Source organism: Hyperolius riggenbachi, chromosome 1 (genome assembly GCF_040937935.1).
Source record: "Hyperolius riggenbachi isolate aHypRig1 chromosome 1, aHypRig1.pri, whole genome shotgun sequence".
NCBI lineage: Eukaryota > Metazoa > Chordata > Amphibia > Anura > Hyperoliidae > Hyperolius > Hyperolius riggenbachi.
In genome coordinates, this window is record NC_090646.1 from 156,342,779 (window position 1) to 156,358,814 (window position 16,036).

A 16,036-nucleotide genomic window follows, 5' to 3' on the forward strand; every position below is an offset into this window, starting at 1 on the left:
CTAGGTGATATTTTCACAACTTATCAATAAAATGCATTTTAAGCCACCAGCAATCAAGCAAATACTCATGATAGTTTAGACACTGCTTTTTCACACTACTTTTTTATACGTTGACATTTTTATTAGCATTTTCTGTTTTACAAGGCAATAATAAAACAGCAAGTTACATACTATATTATAAACAAAGGGCAAGAAACAAGTGGTCGCAGCACATTCGCACCAATAGTAGGTAGAGTGGAGCAAGGGAAATTATATAAATACAATCTGGTGTACTTATTAAGGCAGAAGAGGCGCCTGGTGCACCCCTGACCATTCACTGTTTTATACTCCTTTTTTATTGCATGAAGAAGCAGGATTATACCTGTGAAACGCATTGCAACTCTTTGTGGAGAATTCAATAAAGTTATGTCATTTTGAAATTGACAGTTTTTGTGTCTGCGTTTAGGAGGTAAGTCCACCGCTACCTTCCAAGCAATAATTAACAAGTTTAGTCTATTTTATTCTTTTGGCGCCTCTGTTTGCTACATAAAATACTTGTGTCCACCCCTGGTGGAGGGGTGATATACCCCCTTTTCTTTCCTATCTACAGAGAGTGACTTCTTAATCCTGAATGAACAGGTCTAATCTCCTCACCTGCATATACAGTGGTTGCCTATGAGGTAACCCTGGTTTGTGAGTATCCTCTTTCTTACTCTTTAAAATACATCAATTACCAGTACGTACTACACTATATTGGGTTCTCTGTGTCTCCATTTTTGTTATTAAGCAGAGTAACTTTGCAGACTATGGGCCCATTCACACTTGGGCGATTGGCGGGCGATTCTCGCTAATTGCTAAAGCGCTAGTGCTTTTTAAAGCGGCAGTGCTATTCTAACCTATGGTACTGTTCTCACTGCTGCGATTGGTGCTGATCGCAGGCGTTTTGCGATTAGTACCAATCGCAGATGCGTTATCTGCAACATTTTTGCTGCGATTCCGGAGTGATCACGGTACAGTGCTTAGTAAAGCGCTGATCGCGATTGCTCTGAATCACGGAAGTGTCCATTGATTTTTACCACGCTAATCGCAGTAAAATCACTCACGCAAAATGCTAGCACTAAGCGCTAGTGTTTTGCTATTTCAGATGTGAATGGGGCCTCAAAGACAACAGTTTAGAATCGCGATAGCTGACCTAAGGTGAATTTTTCACTACTTTTTGGCCTATTTTCAATTGAAGATGCTGAAAAGTTATTTTGAAAAATTAGCTCCTAGGAGAAAACTTAGGAGAAAAGGTGAATTTAATAAGGTCTGTAGTGGAACAACTTAATCGTAGGGTGATTGGCTTGTGCTTGCTTGACTGACCCACTTATAAGGTCTACAGATGTTTTAGGTTCAACACAGTTTCATATACCCCTGAAAAGAGTTATATAAATATTTGCTACCAGAAGCTGTGTACACAAGGCTTGATCCACATGGGCGTGACTGTGTGTCAGTCACATGCTTTTCTGCAAACGTGCAGAAAAGCATTTAATATCTTCCAGCGGCTTTTGATGGCTTCCGGCAGTTTTCACCCCCCAGGGGACACAGAGATTTGGCGGTAAGTGACTCTGGAAGCAGCATGTTGTTCTCAGGGTCTTCTGAAACAACGGGGAAAATCGTGATTGGAATGCAATGTTCATGCAAATGACAGTAAACTATGGCACAGGCGGCTTCCCGTGGCCGGCAGCAAATAACCCGCAATTGCCCGTGTGAACAGCGTATTCCGATTTTCCCCCTCTTTTCAGCCAACTCTGGGAGAAACACATCCCCTGCGGGGTATGGAAAACCTCCGGAAGTCGTCGAAAGTCCCTGGAGGATGTCAAATGCACACTTGCAGAAAAGCATTTGACTGGCACAGCGGCAGACACCCATGTGAACCAAACCTAAAGTAACTCCTTAGTTTATTTATCTGTCAAACTCATCTTGATAAGTGCAAGGGCATTCTATTCTGAACCAATAACCATTAAACTGCTTTGATTAGGCGTAGCACATAAAACAAACATATAAAAGCAATTGGTAAAAGCGGAATAAGGAATTATAAGGGCAAGGAGTGCGCTGGACATCTGTCTTAATTTCAACCCCCCCAAAATAAAATCACTCAACTAGAAACACAGAGCATCAGGCTGAAGGACCCATGAAGATGTGATCTCCAGCAGATCTGCAGCGGATGTATGTAAATTGCACACCAAACTGCCAGATGCTGCTACTTCTCCTGCCTCACTTATCAGCAGAACAGATTAAAAATAGCCTGCTGACTCCTGTCCGACATTCCATCTCTCAGCCAAACCTCAATGCACCTTGCAAGTTGCAGGAAACACCATTCATCACATCACTCTGGACAAAATGGCAGCAGAGGGCTGGACAAGTATGTTTAGCAATACATAAAAAAAAAAAGCACGAGCCCTTTCAGCAGCGTGATCCCGGCAGTCACCTTTCCCTTATCAGTCAATAGCCGCATCTTTTTTTAGATCGCCTCGACATACGTCCCAGGAATAACAAACAAGCCTGCTATAGGAGGGATGCGGGGCAAATGCTGAAATATTCGCAATGCAACAGCAGCCCATATCAAAGATTATTGCAGTTTCCACGGTGATGGAAGAAAGCAGAGCAACCATCATTGTAACCAGCGTCTTCAGCACTAAATTTTGCTCTCTCCCATCCCAATTCAAAGAAGTCGTGTTTTGTTTTTACACTGAAAGGCTGTCGTGAAAAACCAGCAGTGTGCTAGGAAAAAAAAAAGCCAAATCCTGCCATCCTTAAAATATGCCAAGGAAATACACGGAGCATCGCTAAACATCTGGAAGAAGTGTGCCTACCTTCACATATGTGTCATATTTTGTGAACCACTTAAGGATTTCCATGTCCATTCCAGATTTCAGCGGCTTCTAGGAGACTGCCGTATCCTGTCTTTTTTTTTTCTCTCCAGCTCACACACAAAAAAAGGAAAAATAAATACATAAAAAAAAAATAAAACGGTTCACTAGAAAGATGGAAGGAGCTTGCCTGCTCACAGGATAATGCAGCCTTCCTAAAGGATGCAAGAAAAGGCATGAGTATTGTGTCACACACCGCACTCGTACACAGGCACTGTCAGTAGCCTGGCAACTGCAGGCTTTAATAGAAGTCATTTTGTTTGCTTGTTTGTTTTCCTATCTCTCGCTCTTATTTTTGTTTTATTATCACAGGTAGATGCTTTTTAGATTTTTGCATATCATCTTTTTTATGTTTATTGCTATTGAAAAGCGTAAATTGCTGTGCCTGAGAAAGATGATTCCCGTTAACACTATGGATGCTGGACGTGGTCTACAGAGATTCTGGCTCACGACGTGTACAAAGAATATCTACCTTTACTTAAAAGTCATCTGTTAACAAATGAACAGCATTTCCATATTTAAACCATTTAAAAAAAAATGTTCTACAAGTTTATATCTATTTATTGATAAAAAATAGTAACAATACATTTGCACTGGGTGAGGACATTATGAATCTTTATGCACAGTGGTGCAGAAAGAGGAACTGTATTGAAAATAATTTAGCTTATTTTTTTGTACAATATTGATTTATAATAATTTATTATTTTACAATGTATACATTATTTACGGTAAACCATGTTTGCCCATTGCCAAATTGGTGAAGTCTTTAGTCCTGCCGGAATGTTTGTTTTTGTACATTCCAAAGTCAGTTAAATTAAATTAAGTTATGTTACTACAGTGCCTCTTGAAATGATAATCATAATGTAAAAACGGATTTCATGGCAGTATAATGTGATAATCATTGCCATTAAAATGGACCTGAACTCTTGCACATGACAGAAGGAAAACACAGAGAAATGCACCCTGTGTATATTTAGAGAGTTTAGCCTAATTCCTCCTCATCTGTGACTAATCACTAGTTGTAATTTGATCTCTCAGCTGTGTCAGCTCAGAGCAGCTGATTTGCAAACACAGGATTTTAACCCTATGTCTGCTTTCATGAAAGAAGTAGACACGCTGCAGATTTATAGCAGGATTTTTGTCAACTGTAACAACGAAATGTTCTTCTTCAAAGGTTATTATGCTATTGCTTATCTTTTAGAACAGAGAACAGGTTCGCTTTAAAGGGACCATGAGCAGAGGCTGTGGGTATGCATATAAGCATACCCACGTCTATTTGGTAAATGGGATACACTCACCGACCCCTTATGTAAGCTCTCCTCCTCCCGGCCTGGCTGCTATAAATTACATTCATTGGTGACTCTGAAACCCTGTACAGGAAGACTGTGGGTCCTCTCTGCGCATGTGCAGGCTTACTCAGGCAGAGGGAGAGGGAAGAAGCCTGTGCACGGCGCACGCACAGAGAGGACCCACAGTCTTCCTGTTCCGGACCACAGTGCAACTTTCTTTAAGGGCCCGTTTCCACTACAGTGGAAATTGGGACAAATCCTGGCCAGACTGAGCTCCCATAAGCCCTTGCTACTAAGGCTCAGAGTGCCAAGGCTCTCTGGAGAAGCTGTGGGTGAGGCTTGTTTAGTTTATAGGGAATTAGAGTATTAAAACAAAACAAAAAAAGTATTTGGCTTGAGGAATGCTCTATAAACTATATGAAAGGAACACAATTATGCAATGAGGTAAACGTTTATCTCGGATCCACTTTAAGTTAACATCAAAAAATGATTTAAACTCACCTGGGGCTTCTTGCAGCCCCCTGGAGTCCTCCTGCGCCCACAACGCCAGGTGTACTAGCAGCTCTTCATTTGGGTAAGGCGGAAACAGCCAAACCCAATCGTACCTGCTCTACTGTGCAGGCGCGAGTCCGTTGTGCCTGCACAGTACAGCAGATACGATCGAGCTCAGCCATTTCCGCTTAGCCCAAGCGAAGAGCTGCTAGTGCGCCAGCGCAGGATCGCGGTAGGTAAATAAATCACCGCTTGTTGGGGGAGGTTTCAGGGGAGCCAGCTCTGGATGCCTCCTAGCTTCAGAGGTCAGGAAAGCCTCATTGGGACCCTGACGCCAAAAAGGTATGTAGGACTGCACCCCAATGATGCAGGGGATCAGCGTGCTTCGGATCTACCCGTGTACCTCCTGGGTCTATCATGCAATGTCTCCAAGATGATCCAGCACAGCTCTTTTACCAAAATTGCTTTATTGGATCTTAAAATACAGACATAAAAGCTTTATGTCTGTCTTTAAAGATCCAATAAAGCAATTTTGGTAAAAGAGCTGTGCCGGATCATCTTGGAGTCATTGGGACCCTGAGGCTTTCCTCTCCTGAGGTAAGTATCTCCCAGAGGGTTTTTTTTTTTTTTTTTTTGCTACAGGTTCTGTTTAAGATTCCCTTTAACCAGTTCACTCCCAAGGGTTTTTACCCTAACGGACCAGAGCAATTTTCACCTGTCAGTGCTCCTCCCTTTTATTCCCTAATAACTTTATTACTACTTATCACAAGAAAAAGATCTATACATTGTTTTTTTCGCCACCAATTAGGCTTTTTGGGGGTAGTACATTTTGCTAAGAATTTTTTATTCTAAATGCGTTTTAATGGGAAAAATAAGAAGATTATGGAAAAAATGCATTATTTCTCAGTTTTTGGCCATTATAGTTTTAAAATTAAACTTTCTCCTTTCAATAAAACTGACATATTTTAATTGCCCAGTTGTCCCGATTATCAAACCATTTAAATTATGTCCCTATCACAAAGTATAGCGACAATATATTATTTTGAAATATAGGTGTTATTTTTCTGTTTGTTTTTTTTTGTCCGGTCCATAATTACAAGCCCCTATGTAGTAAAGTAAAAGTAATTTTCCTTCGTAAAATATAGATAAAAAAGCTGAGTCACTAAGGCCACAATTTATGTATAATGTTTTTAAACTGTTTTTTTTCTTGGGGGGGGGGGGGCTTTGGTAATGTAAGTTATTAATTTTATTAGTATTGTATATGTATGCACGTGCCTGTATGTGTAAGTTTACTTTTTGGCCACAAGATGGCGCTAGTAAACACTCTCCCGTTATAGGAAGTGTTTACTTTTTTTTTTCTACATTTAACTACACTGTTTCCTGTTACCTGTTTTATGAATGGACGTGGCCGCTGGTCGTGGTCATGTCTATTCATGCCAGGCATTGCGATTGAGTAGAGGGCCGCTCGGCCTTCTTCCCCAATCGCTGAACACGGAATCCCGATGGAAATGGCGGCGTAAGCGGCGCGCACACGTGCGGAGTGGCAGCAGGAACACGCAATGTATTAAAACGTCAAGTTGCCGTTAACAGTCTCAAACATTACGTTTTAATACGATACAATATCGTTAAAGGGGAACTTCAGCCTAAACAAACATACTGTCATTAAGTTACATTAGTTATGTTAATTAGAATAGATAGGTAATATAATCTCTTACTCACCCTGTTTTAAAAGAACAGGCAAATGTTTGTGATTCATGGGGGCTGCCACCTTTGTCATGGGGGCAGCCATCTTTTTGGTTGAAAGGAGGTGACAGGGAGCAGGAGACACAGTTCCAACTGTCCTGTGTCCTGATCACCCCTCCCAGCTGCACACGCCACGCTTCAAATGTCAAATTCAAAATGTGAGAAAACATTTTTTGCACCAAAACAGCAGAACGAGAGCAACAACATCAGAAATCCTATCATGCTTTGCACAACCTCAGGGGAAAAATGCCCGGGCAGTTTTCTTCTGTGCATCTAAAAATGAGGCTTGTACAAGAGAAACAAAGTTCTGATGCTGTGAAACTGTTAAAGAAACACCAGGCCTTTTCAGTGCTGCTGAGTCGATTTTTAGTCTGGAGGTTCACTTTAAGTGGTTAAATGCATACTCACAGCCTCTGCTCAGGGTCCCTTTAAAGAACAATGCTTTTGCTTAGAAACACATCTGACTCAGTGTCCTAAAATAAAAATCTTAGTTTTATAAAAAGTGGACTTAGGGCTGGAACCCACTACAGCGATTTTCTGAGCGTTTAGGGAGCGATTCAAACCGCTAGCGATTTCCCTAAACACTCAGCTAATGTTAATGGATGAGCCAAATTCCACTAGAGCAATTGCGATTACCAAATCGCAAAACTCAGGACATGCAGCATTTTTGAGCGTTATCGATTAGCGTTTCTGCAATGTAAAGTATATAAACCCTGGCATAATCACTAGTCAAAACCTACACAGAGCGATATTGCAATCATTTTTACATTACTGTATAATTATGCAAACTGCGCCCACTGATATCAAACTGTCAATCTTACTAAAATGCGAGTCTTCGCTATCAAAAGTCCACAGTCACTAAATACATATATTTGTATGACAGCGCTCCTCTTCTATATCTTTGTAACCTGTAAAATTAAAAACAGCTCCACATAGTGCATTACTGCTGGATTTCCAACATCTATTCAAACACACCCCAAAGTGCCAAGTTTGTGCTCTTATCCGTGCTCCACTTCTAGTGCAATCTCGCCACCAATCTCCAAGAGAAATGCAAGCTCACCAGATGTATACCACCTCACAGCCAGGTGGATCTAACCCATGAGTGAAGCCACAACGATCTGCTGTATTCAAATGCCAATAGCTTTTAATCCGGATTCCTCAATAAAAATATATACAAAACATAGCAAAAAAAACCTTTTAAAATTCACAAATGCCCTGCGCTAGATGCGCACTCACGTCATCCAAGAGTAATTCTGAGCATATCGGGCTCCTGGCCCAGTGATGTATCCACCCTTTGCGGTCGCGGCGCCCCGTCTCCGCAATGGTGTATCTGTTTCTCTTTGTAATTCCCGGGCGATGGAGTTCCCTGCTCCCTGTGACGTCAGACGCTCCCACTCTGGAACACACTCGATTCTATTTCAATGCTATAAAATTATCAAATTGAATAGATGATCGTACAGCCAAACTGCTAGTTGTATGGCTACCTTTAGAGGAAAGTTCAATCAAGACTTGGCCATTTATCAGGCAAGGGTAGAGACAGGCAGCAATCAAGGAACAGACTCAGGTACAAGTATGTGCCTGGATAGTATACCGTACTGGTTAAAGACATACTTTGACACAACCAGGTTTGAATCCTGGCTGGAGTCAGTTACCTATTCAGTAAGGAGTCCTTGGGCAAGACTCCATAATGCTCCAGGGTGGCCCACTGAGTGTGCCCTTAGTGGTTACAAATGTTAACATTATTATTATTAGTGGGGTCAGCAACAGACAGAGTCAAGGCAAGCAGGGTCACTCACAACAAGAATCAGAAGACAAGTTAGGCAACACCATTTGACAGCCTCTGAAGGTGACTAGAACTGACAGAATCGGTTGCCTCCAGGAGGAGGCTTAAATAGACAGTTCCCTGCCCATGCAACCTTGCATGTGCCAACTTCTGCTCTCGTGCATGCAGGAGTAAGCCCGATGGCGCACAGTTACAACCATGGCCATAAGACAATCCTCTGACAACTGCCTAAAAAAAGTTTGTGGCTACCGAAGTTGTTGTTAATATATTTTATTATGAAATATCTCTAAATAGCTCTGAAGCGATGTACCACTTACCAGCTTTGTGTGCTAGTCCCTACTATATTACAACGCCAGTTGGTCACATGAGGCATGTAAGCATATGCAAAATTCAAAAATCTCTGAGCTTAATGCTGGGAATACACAATGAATTTTTTCAGCAGATTTAATGTCCGATCGTTTTTTTGATCGATTCCCATTCACTTCTATGAGAAATCGAACAGAAAAATCAGATTGGACATGTCAGAAATTATCTATCGAACCATATATCTGCCAAAAAATCTCATGGTGTATTCCCAGCATTAATGCTGTCCATACAAAGTCATCAAGCAAAACCAAAGACTGTTGAAACATCAGCATAAGTGTATTAAGTTTAATGTTATTTATGTGCAGGTCTACCTGTTGTTGGTTAGAGATTTTAAGCAAGATTGAAAATGTTTGTCTTGAAATCATTGAGTAATGGTTGGCCAATGACTATGAGTGTTTCATTGACACCTGTTAGATGATAACACTAGTTTGTATCTGCACTGGCATTCAGTAGATCAGGGAGGGTGGATACATCACTTGTCATACGACCCTGCATTGGTTGTTTGTGGTGTGTTGTTAAATGTTGGATGATTGACTTATGCTGGGCATACACTGCTCGATTTTGCCGCTCGATTCTCCCACTCGATTGTTTCGCCACTCGAGTCAATTCTCTTATCTTTTGCTTGTTTTATTTATCTATTTCTATTCACTTCAATCCAGAATCGAGCGGTGAAACGATCGGCGGGAGATCGGACATGTCGGAAATTATTTATCGAGCCATCTTAATGAATCGAGCAGTGTATTCCCAGCATTACACAATGACATTTTATACAGCTGGTTGTGCTATCGTTAGCTTCAGCAGATAAGAAATTTATCAGCTTTTCAGGCAATTGACCTGTCATTAGATCTTTATCTATATATAGGCTTAAAATTGCAGTAAGCTGCATACACAGGCACAGTCATCTTTAACAATCATACATTGATCATTAACATCATTAAGGTGACAGTTTAGGGCAGTGGTCCTCAAACTAAAACCCGCGGGCTGAATGTGGCCCCCTGAGGCTTTTTTACTGCCCCCACACACACACACACACACAAAATGTATTACTTATAGATGCGGTCAGCTACATCTTTAAATATTGGTGGTCGTCATATAGAATAGCAGTGCTGGCACCACCCTTCCACATGGAAGCCAGAAAGAAGTAATTCGCTGGTTTCCAATCAAATTCCACATCAGGTGACTCTGCTGTCCAATTGGAACTTCTACAACATTTTATGTATATTCCGGCCCCCCAGCAGTTTGAAGTACGTTGACCCGGCCCTCGACCCAAAACGTTTGGGGACCCCTGGTTTAGGGTATAGCCAGGTACACACTTTCAATTATGATTGGCCAATCAATGACCACGTTTACCACCTCCGCGTAGTATGAGAGTTTACCTACACAACCTGCTCATAGTATTTAATATCTGTTGACGCTCCTACTACATTGAGGTGGTAAAATTGGTCAGTAATTGAACAACCAAAATTGAAAGTGTGTACCAGGCTTAAGACTGCTATGCAGATATGCTGCATGGCTGCAGTTCTGCAGAATGTACTAATGATGGGCGAGGAGGGAAGATGGGAGGCACACGAGGGAAAGTCTTCCACCAGGTGGGGTAAGTTAGAGCATCATGTGCTTGTTCCCTGCTCATCATTCAGCAATCCAGCAGGACAGATGGCTAAATGACATCATCATTGATAAACAGCTATACACACAGATTCTCAGTCAAGAAGGTGTCAGAGGACTCTCTCAGCTGAAGATTATCAAGCTCGATTAAGGATTTAGAACAGGGCTGCCTAACTCCAGTCCTCAAGGGCCATATCCATGCCAGTGTTTAGGATGGACACAGAAATGGAGAATTGTGTTCTAATTGATGAACCGCACCTTTCCTGATTCAAATGTTTGAGAACCTCAGCCCTCGAGGGCTGAAGTTGGAAAGCGCTGCTTTAGAATATGGGATTAACTCACACCTTCCTGCCGTTTATGCCACACTCTCCACCCCACAGGAAGTGCAGTCAACCCCTCTCCCCATAACAAGCTCAGCCACCTTTTCTCTACCCCTACAAGTGTGGCTAGCATCTTTACTATCCCCATACCAAATATAGTTAGAATATCCCCCATAATAAATGTGACTAACATTCTCTCCTACCCAAATAACAAGTGAAGCAAGCATATCGTCCGCCTCATAACACAGAGAAATGTGTTCTAATTGATGAACCGCACCTTTCCTGATTCAAATGTGTGAGAACCGAGGTTCTCACACATATAACACCCCCGCCCCCCAGCCTTGTTAAATAGCAAGTGACTGCAGATAGGAATGAAAAGGAAAAAGGAGCCAGTACTAGAGCAAGTAAATAGCATGTGCTCCACTACTTTGACCAGAATTGTGGGCGTGGTCAGCAGCTATTGGAAGGAGCGCTGCAGGGCAGCCTGTAGAGGGATATTGCTTGAAGATGAGGCGCACTGTGCAGCTGTTCCCACGGTAGCTAGCTACTACATTATAATATATCTCAAAGAGATAAACTGCAACAGTGTCACGCCCTCTCTAATCATACAGAAATATCCACCAATGCACTACAATGAGGGTTTACTGTGCATACAGTAATGAACAATAAAACATACCTTTTAAAGTATAACTGTCGGGCATTAAATAAAAAATAAATTCTTTATTTTTATCTGGTAAACAAGTAATAAGGATGCTAACCAGGCAATCCAAAAGTTAAACACACTATTAATTTTCTTGTTGATAAATGATCATTCCCCAGTTTACCTGACTCTTATTTGGTACACACAAAATTTGGTACACAAAAAGGAAGTTGCAGGCCATGCTGTATTTTCCTTTTTTTGCTTCTCTACTTTTCTCTCAGACTGAACTAATGCAGCCTGATTGGCTGAAGCCTCTTTCCCTCCTGTTTTCCCCTTCTACACCTCTGTTCCTCTCTGATTGGCCAATGTGTCTCATACTGAGACAATGCACTTTCTATAGTAAAGGGCAGGAAATGCATACACAATCAGGCAGAAGAGAGTAAAGGGAGGACATTACATCAGGATTGGCTTAAAATGGGAAATGCTAAGAAGGATTTTCTCTTTTGTTACTGTAGAAAAATCATTAAAATCAAAACGTGGACAGTGCAATACATATGTTATGTAAGTAGAACAAGTATTTATCTACTTATATATGTGTGTTTTTTTGAGATAGTATAGCTGACAGCTCCTCTTTAATCAAATATAAAATACAAATGGAGTAATCCCTGGAGACTGCACTGGGCAGGTTTCCTTAGTGCAGTTAGGATTGCTTATCTGTTTTGTTTGTCTGTTGCGATTGTCCTGTCCCAGCAGTGGTCGACAGGAAATCGTTCTGTGTGTCTGGGTGCTAACCGGAACAGCGGTTGTTACTGGCAGCCCCTTCTGATCTGTTTCCCTGGATCGCACTAGCATCTTGCGCTAGTGCTGTGGATCCTTCTGTTCTGCTACTCTGTACTTGGATCGCACTAGCATCTTGCGCTAGTGCTGTGGATCCTTCTGTTCTGCTACTCTGTACCTGGATCACACTAGCATCCTGCGCTAGTGCTGTGGATCCTTCTGTTCTGCTACTCTGTACCTGGATCGCACTAGCATCTTGCGCTAGCGCTGTGGATCCTTCTGTTCTGTCTTCCTGGATCGCGCTAGCCACTTTCGCTAGTGCTGTGGATCCTATCGTTCGCTTATTCATGTTTTCGCGTGTCTGTCTTGTCTCCTACGAACGCTTGCTGGAGGCTCGGTGAGGTAACCGTTAAGCAAGCGCTCGCGTCCTCTGTTTCATGTTTGTCTGTCGGTGGTTAGTTAGGCGTGCTTGTCTCTATTGTGCTTATCACGTGGAGACTGCGCATAAACGTGTGCACTGTTGCGAATGAGTGCGGTGTTCGCGTTTAGCTATCGTTTGTTATTTTCCGTATCTCCTCATTGTATGATTTGCTGTGCCTTTGCTACTCTCGTGCTTTGCCTTGCTGTAACCTTGTGTCACGTCTGGCGATTGCACCTCTCGCGATCGCGTTCCTGCTTCATATCTGCTGTGGTGTGTGCACCGTCGCGGGTTGGCGACTAGTTTGGTGCACACACATACAATCTGTCTCTGTGCTCATTCTCAATCGCCTCTCTTGCGATTGCGTTCCGTCCCTTCGTGCAATTCCTGTCTGGCGTGTGTGGTAGGGCAGAGGAGCTGTTCCTCTGCACTCCACAGCTCCCCCTGTCGACAGGAATTTCCCTCTACAGGTGCATTGCACCTTCTGCTGGGTTTCCGCAAATTATACGTTTGTGGAGGATTTCCGCAGTGTCAGCGCACACGTCTTGTGCGCTGATCACGGAGAGAATTCCACAATCGTTACATAAAGTGGTATAATTTTTCAATGCATATGTCAACACAAGAGGGTCCCCATTATCAGAAATCTGCACGTTTCTGATGAAGTAGACCCCTCCATGGCCTCAAAACAATTGTCAATAATTCTGTGTTGACACATGCATTGAAGAATTAAACCACTGCACTTCTAAAAACATTATGTGCTAACCTACTTTGGATTTTGCTTGATTGCTTAGCAGGGCGCCCAAAATAACATAAAGGTTTGCCACTCCGAACCACTTACCTAACCTTATTGTTCATTACTGTATGCACTGTAAACCCTCATTTGTGGTGCATTGGTGGTTATTTCTGTAGTTACTACATTGCTGGTAGGTTACTGTAATTGGCCGGTGGGGATAAGACTGTGGTAGAGATTAGAGAGACATTAGACTGTGAGCTTCTCTGATGGACGATTGGTTATATAATTTGTTCAAGAACTCTATAAAGTACTGCAGAAAATGTGTCGTTATTATAACAAGGAGGAATAATAATAATATTAATAATAATAATAACTTGACTAGGCAACTTTTATTGAACACTTTGTGATTGCAAAAAAAAAAAAAAATCATGGTTCTAATCCCTTAATATTCATTGATAACAATAGCTTTTACAAATACAAGACTAGTTAGAAAACAGGAACATCTATAACACTTCTATAAGACTGTATAAAATCCGTATGCAAAAACTGCAGTAATACTGAAGTGCATTTCTATGGATGTGTCAACTTATTTTTATGGTATTTAAAGTTCACGGAGAGATGTTGTTATGGTATCCTGTTTTCCTGTTGCCCGGATACAACTCCCCATGGTATTTCTGCATGACATAATTATTCATTTGTTTGTTTGATTGGCATGCACAAACTGGTGCTATTCGCCTTCTGCCAGAAAAAAAAAACAGCTCTCAGCAAGTGGTTAGTAAACGCAATATCCTAAATACATATACCATATTAATGTATTTGTTTTCATAGAAACTAGAATTTAAACAAAGTACTGAAAAGAATGATTGGTATTCACAATAAAAGCCCCTTTCACACTCCCCGTAGGTGCAGGACAGTACACACCTCTCCCCACAGCCCCTTCAACACTGTAAATGGAGCCATTCACATGAATGGCGGTACGGTATCCTAAAAAATGGGGTTGGCTGTACTTTCATGTGGTAGATGGCAGCCCACATTCCTTTTTGCTTGCACCACAGTGGACGGCAGCAGAAATAATATTTTTATAGTGCTTTACTCCCTGGGGACTCAAAGCGCTGTGACCCTGCGTTATGCAGTCTCAAAGGCTCGGGAGAAGAGGTGGGTTTTTAGCCTTTTCTTAAAGCTGTCCAGAAAAGGAGCCTCTCGCTCTGATTGTTGAAGTGAGTTCCATAGAGCAGGGGCTGCATAGGAAAAGCCTGACCACCAAAAGTTGTTAAGTGAATCCTGGAAATAATCAAATTCCGCTTGTTAGAGCCGAGAGTGCGTGGAGGGATATATAATTCCAATAGATCCGCTATGTACTTGGGTCCCATGTTTTGTAGAGCCTTGCATGTCAGCAGGCAGATCTTAAAATGGATCCATTTTACTGGCAACCAGTGAAGAGTTTGCAGTACAGGGGAAATGTGTGAGCTGCAGGGGTATGGGCTAAGAGTCTGGCTGCTGCATTCTGTACTAGTTGTAGTGGGGCGCAGAACCTTATCCGGAGTTCCAATGAATAGGGTATTGCAGTAGGCGGGATGATACAAATGCATAAACTACAGTAGAGTAGGTAGGTCTTCAGCTGAGATAAGGTGTTTTATTCTCACTATATTTCTCAGACGGAAGAATGAGGACTTGACAACAGCTGATTCCTGCTGTTTGAGTGTTAGGTTTCCCTCCAGGATCACTCCAGGTTTCGCACAGTGTCTTTATACTGCACAGCATTTCCCCCAATTGCTAGTTTGAAGTGGGGAGAGGTTTGGACTTTATCCACCATGTGTGGACCACCTACCACCAACACCTCTGTTTTGTCAGAGTTCAGCCTCAACCAGCTGGTGTTCATCCAATTTTGTAATATCTCTAGACAGACATTGATGGATGCCGATGGGTCTTGTGTGCAAGGCTTGAAGGACAGATGTCGTTGTGTGTAGTCTGCATAACAATGGTATCCTAGGCCATAGATCTGGACTATTTTGCCCACTGGGAGCTTATAGACTGCAAAAAGCAACTGTGATAGCACAGAACCCTGTGGGACTCCATAGGCAAGTGGCACTGGATTAGACTAGTGGGTGCCCAGACACACTTGCTGTGTCCTGCCAGATAGGAAGGTCTGAAACCAGCTGAGAACAGCACCCCTTAAAGAGAACCCGAGGTGGGTTTGAAGAATGTTATCTGCATACAGAGGCTGGATCTGCCTATACAGCCCAGCCTCTGTTGCTATCCCAAACTCCCCTAAGGTCCCCCTGCACTCTGCAATCCCTCATAAATCACAGCCACGCTGCTGACAAACAGCTTGTCAGAGCTGGCTGTGTTTATCTCTATAGTGTCAGTCTGCTGCTCTCCCCGCCTCCTGCAGAACTCCGGTCCCCGCCTGCATCCCTTCCCTCCCTGCTGATTGGAGGAAAGGGATGGAGGCAGGGACCGGAGCTATGCAGGAGGCGGGGGAGCAGCCGAGACTGACACTACAGATGTAAACACAGCCTCACAGCACGGCTGTGATTTATGGGGGATTGCAGAGTGCAGGGGGACCTTAGGGGGGTTTGGGATAGCAACAGAGGCTGGGCTGTATAGGCAGATCCAGCCTCTGTAAGCAGATAACATTCTTTAAACACACCTCGGGTTCTCTTTAAGCCACAGTAATTCTTCAAACGCTGGATTAATATTTCATGATCCACGGTATCAAAAGCTGCAGATAAGTCAAGTCGAATCACAATTGAGCATCTACCCTTGTCTCTTGCTGTAAGTAGATCATTCATTACTCGGACCAGGGCTGGGCCGAGGCATAGGCTGGAGAGGCTCCAGCCTCAGGGCGCAGTGTAGGAGGAAGCGCACAATTCATTCAGCTGTCATTCCTAATTGTGTTTGAAGCAGAAATAAATAAGAAAAGGGGATACATAGCAGTGACTGCAAGCCAGATAACTAGATATTAAGGTGTTGGGGGCC

General features: G+C 42.6%; 1 protein-coding gene across 5 annotated transcripts in view; it reads right to left on the minus strand.

Annotated features, from left to right (window-relative positions):
• The window catches only part of WDR17 (WD repeat domain 17), a 168,256-nt gene that overhangs the window by 127,110 nt on the left and 25,110 nt on the right, over nt 1–16,036 (minus strand). For 3 of the 5 annotated variants that reach the window (XM_068278774.1, XM_068278775.1, XM_068278773.1), the window contains exon 1: nt 2,835–3,011. The exons of 1 other annotated variant lie outside the window; for it this stretch is intronic. In XM_068278774.1, the coding sequence (XP_068134875.1) occupies nt 2,835–2,885 (51 nt within the window). In that variant the 5' untranslated portion in view covers nt 2,886–3,011. Of the gene's footprint in view, nt 1–2,834; nt 3,013–16,036 lie in introns of those variants that run through there. One more of the 5 variants, XM_068278777.1, reaches the window with a different exon arrangement.